This window comes from Ahaetulla prasina, chromosome 2, assembly GCF_028640845.1.
Source record: "Ahaetulla prasina isolate Xishuangbanna chromosome 2, ASM2864084v1, whole genome shotgun sequence".
Lineage (NCBI taxonomy): Eukaryota > Metazoa > Chordata > Lepidosauria > Squamata > Colubridae > Ahaetulla > Ahaetulla prasina.
Genome location: NC_080540.1, coordinates 25,920,805 through 25,941,214, shown reverse-complemented (window position 1 = coordinate 25,941,214; position 20,410 = coordinate 25,920,805). Strand labels below are relative to the sequence as shown.

Below are 20,410 nucleotides of genomic sequence, written 5' to 3'. Positions count from 1 at the left end.
TGGTATACACTGAGAAGAGAAGTGGGAGAGCACACAGCCTTGGGGCCCTGTGCTAATTGTACAGGTATTTGATGTGATCTTGCTTAGCTTCACCTGCTGCTTCCTGTTTGTTAGGAAGCTTGTGATCCACTTACAAGTCTGTTCCGGTACCTGTAGCTGGTTTAGCTTAGTTAGAAGAATGTCTGGAATGGTGGTATTGAATGCTGAACTAAAGTCTACAAAAAGGACCCTTGCATAGGTCTTTGGAGACTCAAGATGTTGTAGGATGTAGTGCAGAGCCATATTAACAGCATCATCTGTTGATCTATTTGCTCGGTATGCAAATTGCAAGGGGTCTAAGAGCGGATTCGTGATGGTTTTCAGGTAGGAAAGCACTAGCCTTTCAAAGGTTTTCATGACTACAGATGTTAGAGCAACTGGTCTGTAGTCATTCAGTTCCTTGATGGTGGGCTTCTTCGGCACTGGGATGATGGTAGAGCGTTTGAAGCAAGAAGGAACATAGCACATCTCTATGTTCCTTCTTTTATGTACACTGAGAGCATATGCACCAAGACAAATTCCTTGTGTGTCCAATCACACTTGGCTAATAAAATTCTATTCTATTCTATTCTATTCTATTCTATTCTATTCTATTCTATTCTATTCTATTCTATTCTATTCTATTCTATTCTATTCTATTCTATTCAGGGGATTCTTTGGTGGAGCCAGTGAAGTGCAAGTCTTAAGGATTAGGACTCTATGTTTATTCTGAGGTTCCAACAGTTCAGAGAGCTTCTAAAGAGGATTGGGAGTGAAGAGGATTGGGAAATATTAAAAAGTCAGAATATTATATTTCCCTGGATGAGAAATTGAGAGGCATGCTCTTGGAGACAGAAACTCAGCCCCAGCTCTTTGCCCCAGCAGATATTTGGTGCCCATTGAGGACTGGGCCAGCCTATCTACAAAACAAAAGACCTCAGCTCCAGGGTGATGGGATTAAGACATGACCCTCCAGGACATAATAAGATTATCTATCAGCAGAGCTCACCACATGGCACAACCAAGCCCCTTCATTGCATCACCCAGCAAGGTTCAATCAGACTTGATTCAGACAAACATGACTCCACATGGGAGTCTGCAATCAATAGGACACATGCCCTTGCCACAGGAACAGGAAGCTCAAGTTCAAAGCCCAAGAGAGGGTATCAATAACACTCACTCACCAGTCCATGTGGTCAGCTATCCAGGACTTCAAACCCATGTGGCCCTGTTCACCATTAAACCATCCTTCCAAGGAGCCTCCATATTTCCAGCGTCTTCCTCCCTACTTGGAACTGAACCCAGATGAACATTTCTTCCAACAGGAGCAAATAAAAAGTTGAGGGCTATCTGTACTTTTCTTTGTATGTAATTAAGTCACTACAGTGTTGGAAGACTTTTCTATATCCTATTCATTTCTGAATTCTCCTCCTAAATTACCTATATTAAAATAGTTCTCACTTAGCAACTAGTTGTTTTAACAACTATTCAAAGTTATGACAGCCACAGAATGAGTTCCTTATACCCCATAAAGCACCTTCGGCCATTGTAAATGGTCTGCTGCCCTCCCCTAACAATCACATAACTACATGAATGAGTTTGCTTAATGACCGACGTGCTCACTTAACTACAGTGAAAAAGGCTGGAAAATTACTTCCGGTCATGTGAGTCCCTCAACTTACAACCACAATTCTGGTTGTAAGTCAAGTGTCAAGTTTTGGAAGGATTTTTTTTTTTTGCTTCTTAACTGCCACATATTTTAGCTGGGGAAGTTGTGAGAGGGTTGTTGGAGAGGTAGAAAGTTAGTCATAACAATATTCTGTATTCAAGGACATCCTGCGTCTGATGGAGATTGCCTGAAGATATTATCCAATTGAGTGTGAAGAGTTGATTGGACAATGTAATGAACTTGTTGGGGTGGGGCAGGACTGTGAACTGTCAACTGGGTGTGGAAAACCTGGAAGCTTTCAGTTTCGGGTTTTCCCAGCTGTGCCTACATGACATCTCTAATAAATTGGAACTTTGAGGAACCTCAAGCCTCAGAGCTTTATTTCGTTGGGGGTGTTCCTTGGAACCCTGACATCAAGGACTACCTGTAATTAATCATAATCATTATGTTTAAAAAGGCAACATTATGAACATTCATCAAACACTATCATCTTTAATCTGCATAAACAAATTGGCTATACAGGGCCTCTTGCACTTTTAAAATTTTTCTGTCATTTTGAAATAAATTCATAGGCCAGCCAATTTTAAATAGGAAACCCAGGGCAAGCAAATTGCAAGACATATGGGAATAATGATTCCTAAAGCTAATTTTATGAAACATTGAGGAAAAATGCTTTTTAAGAGAATGGTTTAAAGTGCACAAAAGAATTTATTAAAGAATATTCTAAGATTGAGTTTGAAATACAGAAGTGCACTAATGATGAACGTGTAATTGCTAAAATGTACAAACTTTTATTGAAATTTGAAATGGAAGAACAAGTGAAAAAACATGATAAAGTGGGCTAAAAATATTGGTTACAATATAGATGATACGAGGGGAAAATATGGTTCAAAGAATCGAAATTTACATTGTTATAATATTAATATTTTTATAAGATAATGTATCATTGGTTTGTCACCAGAAATGGTTTAGAATGTATGAAGGCACTTCATTATGTTGGAAATCTGAACAAGCAAAAAACATTTTATCATCTTTGGTGGACACGTAAGAAATCTAGAAAATATTGGATCCATATACATATACTAATTCAGAATTTTTTAACAATTAATATACAACAAACCACAGGTATTTCTTTCAGGAATGATCTACAAACAAGTGGAAAAAGTCATGGAATTTTTTTTTTTTTTACACGGGAACTGCAGCAGGACTATTATGTACATAAAGATGGAAAGTTTCAGGATTATCTACAATAGAATGGTTGATGAAAATGATGGAACTTCTGAGATGACCAAATTGACTTCTTTAATCAGAGAAAAGACATTTATGGTTTTGGGGAGCGCTCTCACAGGGAGGGTCTCCTCAGGGTGCCGTCAGCCAAACAATGTCGGCTGGCGACCCCCAGGGGGAGAACTTTCTCCAGGGTTACGATCATTCCCCGACCTCCAGACCTCCCGACGCGAGCTCAAGACCCTATTGTTTCATCGTGCAGGGCTGGCCTAATGTGTTGTTTTTAATTGGGGTTTTATTATTTGATTTTAACGATATTTAATTGTTAGCCAAAATTTAATTAATTTTTATATTATTTTTAATTTATTTATGACTATTGTGAATTCAGTTTTTATGCTGGCTGTGAACCGCCCTGAGTCCTTCGGGAGAAGGGCGGTATAGAAATCTAATAAACCTAAACCTATGTATATACTACAAAAACTCTCGTGTCCGTAACCTGTAACTGGTCAAAATGGTGCGTGGTAGGACAAAACTTTTTAAACCAAGGTTCCCCAAATGAGCTAACTTACATTACAGAATGTATTCAAAATTCAGGCACCTGTAGGATTGAAATTTGAAAGATTTGTGGTGGCATCGGTGTTGGCCTTTGCCATCTAGAAATTTAGTCCACTGGATGCCAGATGAACTGGTCCCACCATTGATTGCTGGAGGGCAGTCAGACGCAGTCAAGCTAGCAGGAAGTTACAAATCACACCCACTGCTCTTTTGCCCATAGTTTTGTCATTCAGTTTCTGTGTTTACGTAAGAAAATTTCTCTGAAATTATGACACAACCGATAAGTCTAAAAAAAAGGTAAAGGTTTCCCTGTGCAGTTGTGTTCAACTCTAGGGCCGGGTGCCCATCTCTGTTTCTGAACATTTTCCTTGGTCATGTGGCCAGCATGGCTATATGCCAAAAGCGCACGGAACGCCGTTACCTTCCTACTGAAGTGTTATCTATTAATCTACTCACAGTTGCGTGCTTTCAAACTGCTAGGTGGGCAGGAGCTGGGGCAATCAATGAGAGCTCACCCCTATTGTGCAACCATCGGGGTCTCGAACCCTGGCTGTCAGTTTTCCAGCTAACAAGCCCGGTGTCTTTAACCGCTAAGTGATCACACCCATTTTAACAGTCTAGCATACTTCTAAAACTCTCGTGTCTGACACTTTGTAACCTTCAACCGGGTGAAAAGCTGCATCACAGGCCAAAAATTTTGTCAAAAAGGATCCCTCAAATGGGATAACTTACAGAATGCCAGGACCCATTACTTCGTAGGGAATGAAATTTGGGGGAAGTTTTTGCCATTTTAGCGCCATTACGCTGCTGTTCAGTGCTGCCATGGTCAGCTGTGGTAAGATGATCTTCCTTTTCAATATTCCAACAGCTTCCCACAAGTCCACAGGTAGCTTCGAAGGAACGGATATGATAGCTGACATTCCTTGTCTTCTTCCCACTAGCAAAATTTTTGCTTACGGGAAGCTTGCAGGGAGATCAATGGAAAAATGATGCACCCTCCCTCAATTCCTCTGCTTTTGGCCTCTTATACACTGCCTCACTCCTGTCCCCATCAGACAGTACCCATTTACCAACATGATAGGAAGAAGAGAAGGAAGGAGTGAGAATAGGGAGGAAAAAAGAGGAAGCTAGTCCTTTGTATATTTTTTCAGTTTTTCTTTTACTTTGTTCTGTTCTTGCACTTTTAACTTTCTCTTTGATTTGTTTTCTTTTTTTAACTTTATATTAGTTTCTATTAGGTTTGTATTTATGTTTAATAAAATATTTCATACAATTGTATGTATAAAATAATTGATACATTGCTTGGGAAGAAAAAATAAAAGAAATTCAAACCAGAATCAAACGTTTCATCTGAGAGTTCATAGGGAGAGAAAGGCCCAAGAGAGGCCCTTGGAAAATTCGGAGGTGGCATTCAAAGTCACTTGTAAGGTTGATCAACAGCCTGCAACTCTTAACATGAAAAGAGAAATCATTAAAAATACTAGGGAGAAAATGTATAAAGTATACTTAATATGCTAATGTTCATACCGCTTGAAAATCAAATTTTGATTTCCTCCTGAGCACAACCAGTTTTTGAAAGATAGGATATTACTCACCTTCAAAAGCCAGGTGTGATCACAAATAGGGTCTCTGGTGGCTCAGACTGGTAAGACAGTCTGTTATTAACAGCAGCTGCTTGCAATTACTGCAGGTTCAAGTCCCACCAGGCCCAAGGTTGACTCAGCCTTCCATCCTTTATAAGGTAGATAAAATGAGGACCCAGATTGTTGGGGGCAATAAGTTGACTTTGTATATAATATACAAAAGGATGAAGACTATTGCTTGACATAGTGTAAGCCGCCCTGAGTCTTCGGAGAAGGGCGGGATATAAATGCAAATAAAAAATAAAAAAATAAAAAAATTAGTAGGGTATTGGGTTATGCAAATACCACCTTCTGGGGGAAACTAAAATGAATTGTCACACACCCCAATAATTTTTTCCATGCACTTTCCTTCATGGGTGATCAGATCAGATCGCCAAAATGCAAGTTCTTAACGGATTTATATAATTATTGTGCATAATATTATTAAATGCATAATATTATTGATCGTGCATTTAATCCTCGCTGTGGATTTTTTGATGGGAAATAAGGTGAGAACTTTGAGTGAAACCCTTTCCACATGCTAGGCACTTATATTTCCGCTGCCCTGTGTGGATCCGTTTATGGGAAGCAAGATTGCTAGAGTGGTTGAAACTCTTTCCACACTCTACACAGTGGTAAGGTTTCTCTCCTGTGTGGATCCTTTTGTGGGAAGTGAGGGTGCTAGGGTGACTGAAGCTCTTTCCACACTCTGTGCATTGATAGGGTTTCTCTCCTGTGTGGGTCCTTTTGTGGGAAGTGAGGGTGCTAGGATGATTGAAGCTCTTCCCACAGTCCAGGCACTGATAGGGTTTCTCCCCTGTATGGACCGCTTTATGGAAAGCAAAGGTGCTAGAAAGATTGAAGCTCTTTCCACAGTCCGGGCACTGATAGGGTTTTTCCCCCGTGTGAATTCTTTTATGGGAAGTAAGATAACTGCTTGTCCTGAAACTACTTCCACATTCTATGCATTTATATGGCTTCTCGCCTGTGTGGATCCTTTTGTGGGACGTTAAAGAACTGTTTGTTCTGAAGCTCTTTCCGCATTCCATACATTTATATGATTTCTCCCCCGTGTGGATGGTTTTATGGGAAGCAAGTGTATTATAGTGAGCGAAGCTCTTTCTGCACTCCTTGCACTGATGTGGTTTCTCTCCTGTGTGGATCCTTTTATGGGAAGTAAGATCTGTGCTCCTTATGAAGCTCTTTCCACAATCCATGCATTTATGTGGTTTCTCCTTTTTGTGAATACTCTTATGGGTACTCAAATTACTAGAGTGACTGTAGCTCTTTCCACACTCTGTGCATTTATAGGGTTTCTCCCCTGTGTGGATCCTTTTATGGGCAGTAAGATCTGTACTCTTTCTGAATCGCTTTCCACACTCTGAGCATTCATACGGTTTCTCCCCTGTGTGGATTCTGATATGGTTGACAAGTTTATCGTTCCTTGTGAAGCTCTTTCCACACTCTGTGCATTTATACGGCTTCTCCCCTGTATGAACTCTAATGTGGGCGATAAGTTTATCATTCCTTGTGAAGCACTTTCCACACTCTGTGCATTTGTATGGTTTCTCCCCTGTATGAATCCTTAAATGAGTGATAAGTCTGTCATTCCTTGCAAAGCTCCTTTCACAAACTATACATTTGTATGGATTCTCTTCGATGTGGTTCATTTCGTGGGGAATAGGTTTGGGCAGGTAGTTGAAGTTGTTTTCATAATCCTTACATTCTAATGTTTTTTTGTCCATCTCATCCCCCCAATAAGATAGGGAATTCTCATCATACTGGTTCCTTTCCGGTGTCCATTCACATGGATGAGTGAAGTTCGATTGTTCTTCAAATATTTTATCAAAGTCTAAATACCGCCCCATCCTTTTTCTATTAAGATCATCTTGGGTCAGCAAATCATAGATTTCCAGACATAAAGGGGGAGGATTTATTTCCTGTTGATCATTTAATTGGATTCCATCTTCATTTATTCGTTGCCATTGATTTTGGAAGGTTTCTTCTCCCACTTTAACCTTAAAAACCTGTAAAGGCGGGTCTTCTGGTTCCTGGTAAATCTCATTCTTTTGCTCATTGCCTGATTGAGAGAGAGAGAGAAAAACCATGGAGAAAAATTATTCCTTCTCTTTCTCATAGAGAAGACTCATGAAAAATACCAAGGACAACCAAGAAATCAAGCAACACAAACAATCATATTCAAATTATCCTACTTCAGACATTGTTGTGGCCCGTCAGCAGCCTACGGAGCTGGCAACGGAGTCGGACAGTGATGAGGCTGAGGTGAGGCCAGGGCCATCGGGAAGTGAGGTGCGGACTCCAGAGCCTCCAGAGACTGATAGTAATGAGGCAGAGGAACAGGAGGAGCCTGTTCCTAATGCACGGATGAGAAGAGCTGCCAGAAGGCAAGAGCAGCTCAAGCAGAGAGGACAACTCTGGAGTAGGGCCAGGAGATGATTGGCCCCTCCCATAAGGTTTAAAACAGACCAGCATTTCAGCTTTGCCGGAAAACAACATTGTAGCTGTGTCTTCTGCTCCGTCTTCTGCTTTGTGTAGGTCTTTATTTTTGTGGCTTCTGGACGTTTGCCAGGAAGGGACTTTGGCAGTTGGCCTAACTGGACTAAGGTTTGTTAGATAACTGAGGAATTTGTGTTGGGAGGCATTTTTTTTACTTTGAGTTGAATGACGCTGGGAATGAAGTAATTCTCAGCTGTTTGAATAAAGTTTGTTTTTCCACCTGCTAAGTTTATTACTACCTACTGGGGTCTGGGTCACAACAGACACATGCAAAAATCTGGGTCTCTGGAGAAGGCTCTAATGTTGGAAAGTTGGAAAGTCAGTCTTCTTCATATGAAGAACAACCATAATAAGGTGGATTTACTTACAGTGGCAATGAATGTAGTGCTGTGAACTGTGGTGATGCAGTGGTTAGAATGAGTACTTCTGGCTACTTTTGCTGACTGCGGACTGCCTGCAGTTCGGCAGTTCGATCCTGACCTGCTCACGGTTGACTCAGCCTTCCATCCTTCCGAGGTTGGTAAAATAAGGACCCAGACTGTTGGGGGCAATATGGTGACTCTTTAAACCACTTAGAGAGGGCTGTAAAACACTGTGAAGTGATATATAAGTCTAAGTGCTATAGCTATTGCTGTAAGATCTCAAAACCCAGATCACCATGGAGAAAATCTATGTGTTCTTAGTCAATCAATCAATCAATCAATCAATCCCACATTTACATTTAATGGAGGAATCCTGAGTTCTAATACTCTGATCAAGCAAAACATTTCTAAAAAAATCGTATGTTCTATGCAATGCATTGCTTTGTATCCCCCATCATGAATCCATGGACGCATGTTTGCTCCAAATGAAAGAATCAAAATCACTATCAACTTTCAGCTCTTCACAAGGTGCCTGCCAGAATATGAGGCCATTTATGACTCGGGAGGAAACTGTTGTGACCGAGGCCCAAGTAGTAATTACCAAACACAATTCAGTCCTGAACAAACTTAGTTTATTAAAACAGCTGAGAATTAATTCATTCTCAGCTTAATTCAAAACCAATTCTTCATAAACAGTCCTTCGGCTTTATCACCAACCTTTGTTGTCTTTGGCAACCTACCAAAGGCTTTTCTTGGCAAAACCCCCACAAAGTTCAAGAGATGCTGACAAGAAGCAATGGAATCAACACTGCTTTTCCACAAAGAGCCCAACAGCTCGTTGCTGCTCTTTTAAGCCTTATGGGAATGGCCAATCATCTTCTGGCCTTACTCCCGAGTTGTCCTTTTTGCTTCAGCTGTTCTTGCCTTCTGGCAGCTCTTCTCATGCGTGCAGTAAGAACAAGCTCCTCCTGCTCCTTTGCCTCTCTGCTGTCCGCCTCTGGAGGCTCCAGAGTCCACACATCACTCCCAGATGGCCCTGGCCCCATTTCTGCCTCCGACACAGAGCCCTCATCCAGGCCTTCCCCTAACTCCAGGCCTGGCCCATCGTCCTCCCCAGCCTCCTCACTGTCCAACTCCACTGCCAGGTCCGCAGGCTGCTGGCAGACCACAATAGAAACACCCATGCACAACCTGGAGAAGAAGGCCTTATACAGGCAGCAGCTACCTTGCAAAGGACCATGCTGGCTATGCTTGGCTAGCAGTGGGAGCAAGAAGACAGCAAAGGTGACCTAGGGAGGCAGGGGCCAACAGAGTACAAGAGGCCAAAAAGATATAAAGGGGGGAGATAACTATGTGTGGGGGAACTGAAGTATTCCTGTGGTTGTGGATTTTGATCGTGGGATTGTGGGGGCAGAATAATGGCCATAATTTTGGGGACTGGTTGAACGTCCCTTTCTTCAGCACCATTGTAACTCTGAACAATTGCTGAACAAGTTGTTGTTAAGTGAGGACTACCTCTACTCTCGAGTATGGGAGCATGTAGAAAAAAGGAATACATACCTGTGTAGCTTCTGTAAGACTTCCCATCCTGAAGCTGCTGGCTAGCCTATGCAAAGCTAAATGCACCGCATAGTCAAAGGGTTGAACACAGAACATCCAGTATGGAAGATATCTATACTTGAAAGTCAATACAGACCAAGACTAGTGCCTATCACCTCCAACAAAATAGTATCAAATATTAACAGGTAGCACTTTGCAAAGGCTGCCTATTTGAAGCTCACTGTCTGGATTGTAGCTCGCAGCTTCAAATGGCCAGCCTAGTATCTCAGGTGCAGAATACCTGGGAAGGAACCATGCAACAGATGGCTTCCAATTATAAAACACCGTATTTGGATAGAGGATTTTCTTACACAGAGAAGCTACATTCCAGGAGGTCTCCAGCATGACTTCCCAATGCAAAGCTTTCTGTTTGGGATCAAGCAGGTCCCACTCCTCCTTGGTGAAGAAGACAAACAACTCCTTGAAGGATACGGGACCCTGAAAGAGGAAGGAAAAATTTCTTAGTCTTAGGTCCCCAAGGTTGATCAAATTCACTGCATCTCTCAGGACTCAGTGCCCTTGAACGCCCAAATCACAAACTCATTCTTGAGCCATCAGTTCCAGCTCTGCCTTCCATTCTCCAGAGCTGTTCCAGCTCTATCCTTTTATTGGAAAGTAGCTGACCAAGATAAGGACAAGCCAGGATAAGGATGTTCAGAATTGAAAAGGGTCTCACATTGGAACAGAGGTTGAATTGGGTGGGTGGGTGTAGTGAGATGGAATGAATTCTTCCTGCCTTAATCATATCTGCACTTTTTGGGGCACAGGAAATTTTCCTCCTACCTGCTCTGGAAGCCCAACGTTGGTCTCTGCTTCACCAGAAAGAGGAGATGTTTCTCCTACCACCACCTGGTATATGACTCTGTTCTCTGCAACCAAAAGATGGAGGAAATTGATATATTTTTTTAAAAAAAGAATGCTTTATAAATGCATTAATATAAATGGGGTAAAATAGAAACAAATACCACTGAAGCATACAGGGCCATTCAATTTACAAGAACAGGAATGAAAACCGTTTGAGGACGAACTTCACTGCATCATAAGGAATCCTCCCTTACCTGGTGACAAGTCCTGATTTAGATCCTTTGGAGAGATTCCCCCAAGGAAATTGTCCTGACAAAGATTTACTGGATCCCTTCTTGCTTCAGGAAACTCAGTGATTAACCCCAGGAAGGACGCCTCCACCTGCAACTGTGGAGAGCAGCAAAGAAGGGTGTGAAGTGCACGTGGGAACACAGAACAACCCCGATTCAAAAGCATTTGGGCAGTGCCTTATAAAAATGCCCCAAATATTTAAGACTGGATTAAATATACCCACCCATTCCCCTTGAAACCAACCTGCATCTCTTCTTGGTCCTTCTCCTCTGCCTGGCTCAGGAGGAAGCCTTCAGCCAGGGCCACGGCCTGGGAACTGGTCTCAGGTTCGCATTCCCGCACCCAGTTCCCCATTTGCGGTGGCATGATGGCCAGGAACTGCTCCAGGACCACCATGTCCAGCATCTGGGCTTTTGTGTGCTTTTCTGGGTTCAGCCATCGATTGCAAAAGTGGTGCAGGCGGCTGCAGAGTCCTCGGGGACCCTCAGCATCCTGATAGCTGAGCTCCCTGAAAGGTCGTCTGTTTACATGGAAACTGACGGTTTCTTCATTCTGGATCTTCAATACTGCTTTTTCTTGAATTATCGCACTGCCTTCTACATGAAGAGAACCACAAAGTGCCGGTCCTTCCCAAGCCGTTCTTCCTCTGTTCATTTTCCTTCTGGGCTCAACTGCAATTCCCCAAAAGCGGAAGTCTTTAAAGCTTCTTTCGTTCTCAGGTGTGCGATTTTATTCTTTTGTTCTCAGGACCAGAAATTTATTTGTAAGGATGAATTTAACAAGGCCACTTATTCATCTTTACTACTTGATTCTTCTTGCCTTTGTAAAGGGAAGACTTTCAGAGGCACAAACTGCCTCATATTCCCAACCTATAATGCAAATAATGGAAGAGACCATCAGTGTATTGTCCCAAAGGTGCTTTTTCAAAAGGCAACTGAACTTCCTTTGTTTTTGCTTGAAAATGTTTTGCTTCTCATAAGACGCTATTGAAGAACTGAAGAAGCTTCTTGGATGACAGGCGAAACGTCTTGAAGCAAAAACAAAGAAAGTCCAGTTGCCTTTTGAAAAAGCACCTTTGGGACAAACCACAACTTGGATGACTGAGAATTTCCATAGACATCATTTGAAACTCCCTTCCAAGTAATTCCTTGTTGATAATCTCCTGTCTTCCATGTCATCCCTTGAAGCCATTATGAACACAGACTATTCAAGAACTAGGGTATTTTTCACTCGGATTGTTGGGGCTATTGGGCAGATCCAACAGAGCAACTCCCCCAGCTCAGCCATCTTCCTGCTTGGAGCAGCCTCAAGGCTCCGAAGTGGTGCTCCAGAAGAAACGGGAGAACTGCAGTTTTAGATAACTTTTATTGTCACTTTTTTGGTGAATACATTGCCATACACTAAACAGTGAAAATTCTGATGCCCGCTCTCAAAAGACAATAAATATTATTTATGCCACAAGCCCTGGTGCCCCTTTCCTGTCAGTCCCCCCATCTCCTGTGCTGTAGATCCAGGAAAGGAGCTCCAACACTGTGATTAATGTGTGTGTGTATGTATATAATAATGTGTCTGTATGTAAGACATGCGATGGCTCAGTGGCTAAGACGCTGAGCTTATTGATTGAAAGGTCGGCAGTTCAGCGGTTTGAATTCTTAGTGCCGTGTAACGGGTTGAGCTCCTATTACTTGTTTCCACTTCTGCCAACCTAGCAGTTCGAAAGCACGTAAAAAATGCAAGTAGAAAAATGGGGACCACTTTTGGTGGGAAGGTAACAATGTTCCGTGCGCCTTTGGCATTTAGTTATGCCGGCCACATGACCACGAAGACATACGTCTTTGGACAGTGCTGGTTCTTCAGCTTTGAAACGGAGATGAACACCTCCCCCTAGAGTTGGAATGACTAGCACATATGTGCCAGGGGAACTTTTATCTTTACCTATGTATATATACCTCTGTGTGTGTGTGTACAAATGTGTATGTATACACACGTGTATACATATATAATATATATATGTATATGTATATACCAGTATATACACATATACCATACACACACATCTCTGTGTGTGTGTATACCCGTATATACATATGCATATTTGTTGTTGTTGTTAGTTGCGAAGTTGTGTCCGACCCATCGCGACCCCATGGACAACATTCCTCCAGGCCTTCCTGTCCTCTACCATCCTCTGGAGTCCATTTCAGCTCACGCCAACTGCTTCAGTGACTCCATCCAGCCACCTCGTTCTCTGTCGTCCCCTTCTTCTTTTGCCCTCAATCTTTCCCAGCATTAGGCTCTTCTCCAGTGAGTCCTTCTTTCTCATTAGGTGGCCAAAGTATTTCAGTTTCATCTTCAGGATCTGGCCTTCTAAAGAGCGGTCAGGGTTGATCTCCTCTAGAACTAAAACATACATATATACATGCATATATGCATATATACATATGCACACACACAATGTGTATACATATATGTACATACACACATATTGATCACAGTATTGGATCCTTTCCTGGATCTACAGTGGGGGTCGGGGGGACGGACACTCTGGCAGGGAAGAGGCACCAGGGCTCGCGTGCATCGGAGGAGGTACAGTCATTCCTCACTGAGAGATCAGAAAGGGAGAGGCAGGCTGCTTTCTCCTCCCGGATTAGAGGAGGTCCCCGGATATCCAGAGCGAACCCCGAATCCCGGACTCACCTGCACCAGTCACCCCTAAAGGTTCCAGGAGACACTCCTGCTTCCGGCTCCGCCCCCGTCCAGCCTCCAGCAGGACAGGCAGCCGAGCCCTCCAACCGCCCGGTAGGTAGGCGGGCCGCTTTATGGCCAAGGGTCCCGCCTCCCGCGGCCGCGCCGGGATTGGGTGAGGGGGAGGACAATTAGCCAATGAGAACGCAGAGCGGTTGAAGGCGTCTGTGGTTGCTGTGCAGACTAAACTGGCCGCCGACCTCCCGAAGTTTTTTCATTCTGGCTCGCTTCTTTTCTCAGCGGCGGGAACTGCGCTCCCCGCAGCTCCCTCAGACCGAGCGGCTTTCTAAACCCGCTCACGGGAGGCCGGATGGAGGGGAAGCGGGCAGGACCCAAAAGCCTTTATTCGAAGGTTGACGCTAGAAGTTGGGGAGCAGAAGAAAGGACTCGCCAGGGGAGAAGCAGAGGAGCTTCAAGGAGTTTTGAGAGGAAAGATTGTCGGAAGACGCGTCCGTTTGGCATCGCTGAGGGGAGAAGAGAAGAGCTTGACCCAGGATAGATCCTGGCCTAAAAACGAATCAATTGCCAATATGGCCATCAACTATTGGTCAATGGACAAAGCGGTGGTAGAAATAAGAGTTTCCCTCATAAATTTTTCCCTCACAAAAACAATGAGGGAGAAGGGAAGCATCTATAAAAGTGCTCAAACTGAAAAAGAGAGCAGCCAAACCTAAGATCCTGACTTAACAATGAACCAAAAGGCCAGTATGACCATCAACTATTGGTCAATGGACAAAGTGGTGATAGAAATGAAGTTTTCCTCAAATTTTTCCCTCATAAAAACAATGAGGGAGAAGGGTGGCATATGTAAATGTGCTCAAAGTGTGACAAAGTATAAAGTCTTGACCTAACTATGAACCAATAGTCCAATATGGCTGCCAGATGTTGGGTCAAAGGGCCAGGGAGTGAAGGTGTTAGAGCAGAGAGGTTTCCTCCTGAATCTGTTGATGAAGGAAGGGAGGAATATTTAGAAGTATGTGCAATCTAGGTTTCCACTTAGATATGAGCCAGTGTTGTGCTGTCAAAAAAGCCAGTGCACTCCTAAACTGCATCAGCAGGGGCTGAATCAAGATGAAGTGATAGCACCGCTTTTATTTGTACTGCAGTAGAAAGGCCACACTTGGAATATTGCATCGACTTCTGGTCACCACGATACAGAAAAGATGCTGAGACCCTAAAAAGAGTACAGAGAACAGCAACAAAGATGATACGGTGTCTGAAGGCTAAGTGGCATAGAGAACTAGATATGTCTAATCTAATGAAAAGAAGGACTTGAGGAGATATGATAGTAATCTTCCAGTACACAAGGGCCATCGCAGAGAAGAAGGGGTCAACTCATTCTCCAAAGACAGAACAAGAAGCAATGGATGGAAGTTCATTAAAGAGAGATCCAAACTGGAACTAAAGAGAAATTTCCTGACAGTGAGAATAATCAGTGGAAGTTTTCAAGGACAGATTGGATAATGATTTTTTGGGAATGTTGTAGGTTTACCAAATCAAGCAGAGGATTGGACGAAAAGACCATCAGTCCTTCCCAATTCTATGATTCCATTCAAAGTGGAAAAGAGTAGTATTGAGAGAGGTCCTTGATTAAAAACTAGCAATAGGCATGTATGACCTACCATATGTGTAAACAGGCGGAGTTGGAAAAGGAGTGGGAACACAGAGATTCCATCAGCTGAATATTCAGAAGTACACAAAGTGAACTGGTCATTAAACAAAGACTTACCTGTAATTTATTACAGTGTAATATTGATTTTCCATATCACCAGTTTTTCTGCTCTGTATCTACCTCTTTCTGTGACTTTTTTTTCATTCCTTTTTCCTCCCGCCTCTAAATGCAACCCATAAACAACATAAAATTAAATGTGGCCTTCACTCAAAAATACGTTCCCAGCTGGTTGAGTCTTTAGAATGAGCCTGCACAAAGAGCCAGGCACAGATAAAACATTAATTCAGACTTTAGAAATGCCACTGTTTTATATAAATTAAATATATGCCAAAGACATGGTAATAAATAATATAAACAAAAAGTTCAAACTGTTTAAATATAGCAATTAATAAATTCCTTTGTCAAAAAGAAGAGTTATCTCTACCTGGAGCATGGCACTTGGTAAATATGAAAAAAATGAAAAGTGTTCAAACAAATCTGTTAGAAGTACAAGCATGGACTGTTGTTTTCTCTTCTTCAACCATTACTACTCAACATCACACTGTATTTTCCATTTATCATGCCCTGATTTATATATTTCAGGTTTCAATGTAGAACTATAAACCAAATATCATTTTACATTATATATTTGGTTTTCTTTTCCTAAACAAAAAACTTTGTATGGATCTATTCTGTTATTTACAGCCAATTTCTCTAATCTAGGAAGATCAGTTTGAAATTTACACTTCAGGGATGTCATTCATTTATATATACAGTATGTCATAGTACTTTCAAAGGAAGTCCAATTATTAATTAAATTAATAATTAGTTATCAGAAAAATATGTAGGTTAACTGAAAAAATTACAACAAAAATTCATAACAATGTTCAGTAGAAAATGAAATTAAGAGTTCTTGCTGGAGAACAAAAACAGAAATTGTTCATGAAGCAGCATATTTTTCTACAAACGTTGGGCAAATAAGTGTGTCTTTATTATCTCAAAATAAGTTGTACTTCCTTTAGAAGGCCTTTGTCACCAACCTGCCGATCTTCCCTGCAAATGCTGAATGATATTGAGCAGGACCCCCTTATTTTAGGGCTTAATAATTCAGTGTTAACTCTTAACATGGATTTTCTCCATGATGATCTGTCCCTAAGCCGGGATCTCCTCTGTTATTAAATGGGACCAACTAATACTGAATCAGAGACCACCAAATTTAATTATGTTGAATTATCTACATCTAAAAAAAATTACTTGTCTTAGCAATCAAGTTTTTTCAGATTTAGATAGTTCAAGTTAATTAAATATGTTGATCTCTGGATAAGTATCAGGCGGTCCCATTTTATAGAAGATCTGAAAAAAATTAGCAATTAAGTTGGATCTTTGGAGGCTTTGGATTCTTCTATAATGTTGAGGTAAGCTTGGGGGGGGGGTGTCTATCACTTTCATTTAAATATTACATCACTTAGCTTCAGGTAAAAACAAATTTGGTTATTCCTAAAACTATTTTTAAGAAACACTGAGGAAAAATACTATTTCTGATTTTCTCTAGCATTTTACATTAACAGATTAACAGAGTTGGAAGGGACCTTGTAAGTCATCTAGTCCAACACCTGCCCAAGCAGGAGATCCTACACCATTTCTGACAAATGGCAGTTCAATCTCTTCTTGAAAGACTCCACTGATGAAGCTCCCACAAGGAAAATCATTTAATTTGAGGAGAAAAAGTGCAATTTTTGGAAATTTTGAATTCTTTATTAATTTTGAGGTAAGCTTATGGGTCAGTCCTTTCATTTAAATATTACATCATTTAGCTTCAGATTTCAGATCATTTAACTACTTTTTATGAAACAGAGAAATAGCAGGGTCAATTCTATCATCTGGAAGTTGGGTAAACGCAAAATCACAAGCCAAAGAGTCACACTGGCCCTTAGAAAATGTGGGTGTGACTTTCAAAGCCCTCTTTTGACTGTAGCCCTTACCATAACAAGGTCAATCATTTAAAAAAATATGTATAATGTATACTTAACATATTGATGTTCATATTGCCTGAAAATCAAATTTAGATTTCCTTCTGTATACAACCAGTGTTTGAAGAATAGGACAGTATTCACCCTCAAAAACCGGGTGTGATAATAGCTAAGTAAAGTTAACACCAAATTTGGGATATATACAGATAGCTCCTTTTGAGGACAAGTAAAATGTTTACACTGAAACATTCTATGTGGTTTCCATCATGGGTGATAAGATCTGCAAAATAAACACTTTTACTACATTTTATGCATTTAAATAGTTAATCCTTACTGGATTAACTCTATGGATCTTTCTTTGGGAAATAAGGTGAGAGCTTTGAGTAAAACCTTTCACACATGCTAGGCATTTGTATTTTTGTTGCCCTGTGTGGATGTAATGACATCCCAGTGGGTGGTCGGAGCTTCCCGCTGCTGGTGCTACTGGTTCGTGCAAGCAGGATAGAATCAGCCGGATTTCACCGCTGCTCCAAGATCCCTCTCACAATTACTGCTATTAAGTCTGGTTTCTATATGTGTACTTTAAAGTACACATAAAAACATGTTCATTTTTCTCTTTCTCTCTTTCCCCCTCCCTCCCCCCTCTCTCCACACACTTGTACACAAGCGCGTGCACACACAAACATGCACTTGCATGCACACAGACACATAAACACTGATATAATGAACACACAGAAAGAAAAATATAACATGTCAGACATTCTACAATGAAACATTGTACAAAACAAGTACATATATGTTATAGTAATTAAAAGAAACTGAATATATGGGCAGGGGAAAAAACTTGGAAAAAGGGAAATATAAAATTCATATATTTTTAATATAACATTAATTTAATCCTTCAACATTATTACATCCAGACCATGCAGCAACGTATTCTTCCATCATTTCACTTTTGGAATATGAAGACATTTTAAAAAAATGATCACAACGTATTTTGATTCCAATTTTTAGAAGCAGGGAAATATTTGCTTCCATTTATATAAAATAATTTTCCTGGCTGTGTCACAGGACCTGCATGAGATGTCACCTTCCATATTTAAGGGGGTTCATTCAACATCACATTTACATCTTTAATTACTTAATTTTCTCCCAGAACTATATCAACATATAGAATCTAACCATCATTTAACAATGCTTTCAGATGAACTAAGTTTTAAAGTTTGAACAAGTATTTATTTTAATGTTTGAAAAGTATTTTAACATTTTAATGTTGCCTTCATAGTCAATTATCATACCAGTTGTTGGGCAGAGGGTGAGGAAATAAAACTGTTTCCATCTTACCCCAAAGAGGGCAAAATCAGGCAAACCTACTCTTATAGAATTCTATAGACATTTGGTTATATGCACTTCTCCCAGTGCTACCAACAAAATCACCAAAGTTAATTTCCCCAGAATATGTAGAGATATCAACTTGTTTTCTTCCCAAATAATTGTGACAATTGTCAGGTTATTTTGCATTCCCTTTCAAGCCATCTTTACTGTTTGCCGTTAGATACTCCTTTGTATTCAGATCTGGCCTCAGAATGATAATGTAGCACTTGGGGATGAAGATACAGCTCAACAATCCAGTACTGGAGGCCAAGATGGAGAAGACCTGCACAGCCACCATGTACTTCCCTTTGGTACTTAGGTAGGCAGGCACAAAGGACACCCAGACACTGCAGAAGACAAGCATGCTGAAGGTGATCAGCTTGGCTTCATTGAAGGCCCCAGGCAAGTTCCTGGCCAGGAAAGCCACCACAAAGGAGATGGAAGCCAGTAAGCCCATATAGCCCAGGGCAACATAAAACATAGTGATAGAACCTTCATTGCACTGCAGGATAATCTGCTCAGTTTGAGAGTGCATGTCAGCCTCAGGGAATGGGGGAGAAACTCCCAGCCAGATGCTACAGATGATAGCTTGGAGACCAGAGCCGGAAAGGACAATACAATTGGCCAGAGTCTTTCCCAGCCATCTCCTCACAGCATTTCCAGGTCTTGTGGCCAGGAAAGCCAACACCACTGTAATCGTTTTGGCTAAGATGGAAGACACTGCAATAGAGAAGATGATGCTGAAGGATGTTTGTCTGAGAAGGCAGGTGGCTGCCCTTGGACGACCAGTGAAGAGGAGGGAACTCAAGAAGGACAACAGAAGAGAGACCAGGAGGATGTAGGAGAGGTCCCGGTTGTTGGCCTTGACTATGGGAGTTTCTAAGAATTTGATGAAAATTGCTAAGATGAAGAATGTGACCAAAGATAAGAAGATGGCAAAGGAAGCCAGAATTATTCCCAAGTCTTCTTTGTACGACAAGAAGGTTATAGTTTTGGGGACGCATTTGGTTTGGCCTTTATTTGGATGGTGATTTTTTGGACATCTTGTGCACTTCTCTGCATCTGGGGAAAGACAGGCAAGACCTCAAATATTAATGTTACATGATCATAATAAAACATGCCTTTTTGAATACTGTCTACAAATAATAAATTATGGCTATGATATTGTACCTCAAAATCCAGATCTGTAAAGGAAAAAAAGATGGGTCGAAAGCTCTCTAGTAAAATCAAGGAAGGAAAACAGCCAAGATTAACAAAAAGGATGGGCTTGGTGAAGGCAGGAGTGGAAATAAGATGGCTGGAGTGGAGAAGAAGGTCCCAAAAAGGTGAAGTGCTTCCTAAGATCTACATCACCAGGCAGCTTAACCCTCAATATTATACAAATCCAGATCCTGGCAACTGAGAACTCCATTGTCTCAACCATACTCCGTTCTCAAAGATTTGTCTGGTGTGCTACTAGGGATCCTTTCTCAAGAACCTGGATGCACAGGGTAGATATTTATTTCATGACCTAGTAGTGGAATCAGATTCAGCCAGTGGGATCAATTAGATGGGATTTGGTGGAGAAACTTACACGGATACGTTCTGAGAGAGCTGCAGAAAAGGGGGCATACAAAGAGTCAAGAAGGTGATTTGTGGGTGAGTGATTTATGTCCATTCTCTTGATCTTTTGCCTCCTCCTCACCCATGGAGGCCCCTAATTCTAATGTTTTTCAACAGATGTTGAGAGCAATTCAATTCAGCCTACTATCAGTAATTTACATAGCCCCAGTAAACCCATACATATTTCATGGGGTGAGGATGAGGTGACAGGCATTAATTTTTATAGAACACTTTCTCTACATTGGTACAAATAGCACTTAGCACTTAGACTTATATACCACTTCACAATGCTTTACAGCCCGCTCTAAGCGGTTTACAGAGTCAGCCTCTTGCCCCCAACAATCTGGGTCCTTATTTTACTGGCCTCGGAAGGATGGAACACAACCTTAAGCCTGGTGAGATTCGAA

At 41.4% G+C, this 20,410-nt stretch overlaps 1 protein-coding gene across 2 annotated transcripts; it reads right to left on the bottom strand.

Moving 5' to 3' along the window:
- Window positions 1-103: 103 nt before the first annotated feature.
- Window positions 104-13,426, bottom strand: LOC131193428 (putative zinc finger protein 66). Of its 2 annotated transcripts, XM_058173573.1 has the most exons (7): window positions 13,359-13,410; window positions 12,871-13,061; window positions 10,908-11,533; window positions 10,628-10,760; window positions 10,353-10,438; window positions 9,881-10,007; window positions 104-7,171 (listed from the first exon to the last, which is right to left on the bottom strand). In XM_058173573.1, exons 3-7 carry the CDS (start codon window positions 11,316-11,318, stop codon window positions 5,565-5,567), a joined length of 2,364 nt encoding a protein of 787 aa, XP_058029556.1. In that variant the 5' UTR covers window positions 11,319-11,533; window positions 12,871-13,061; window positions 13,359-13,410; the 3' UTR covers window positions 104-5,564. The 2 variants fall into 2 exon arrangements, with proteins under 2 accessions (XP_058029556.1, XP_058029555.1); XM_058173572.1 differs by lacking the exon at window positions 12,871-13,061 and having other exon boundaries at window positions 13,359-13,426.
- Between the last annotated feature and the right edge of the window lie 6,984 nt (window positions 13,427-20,410).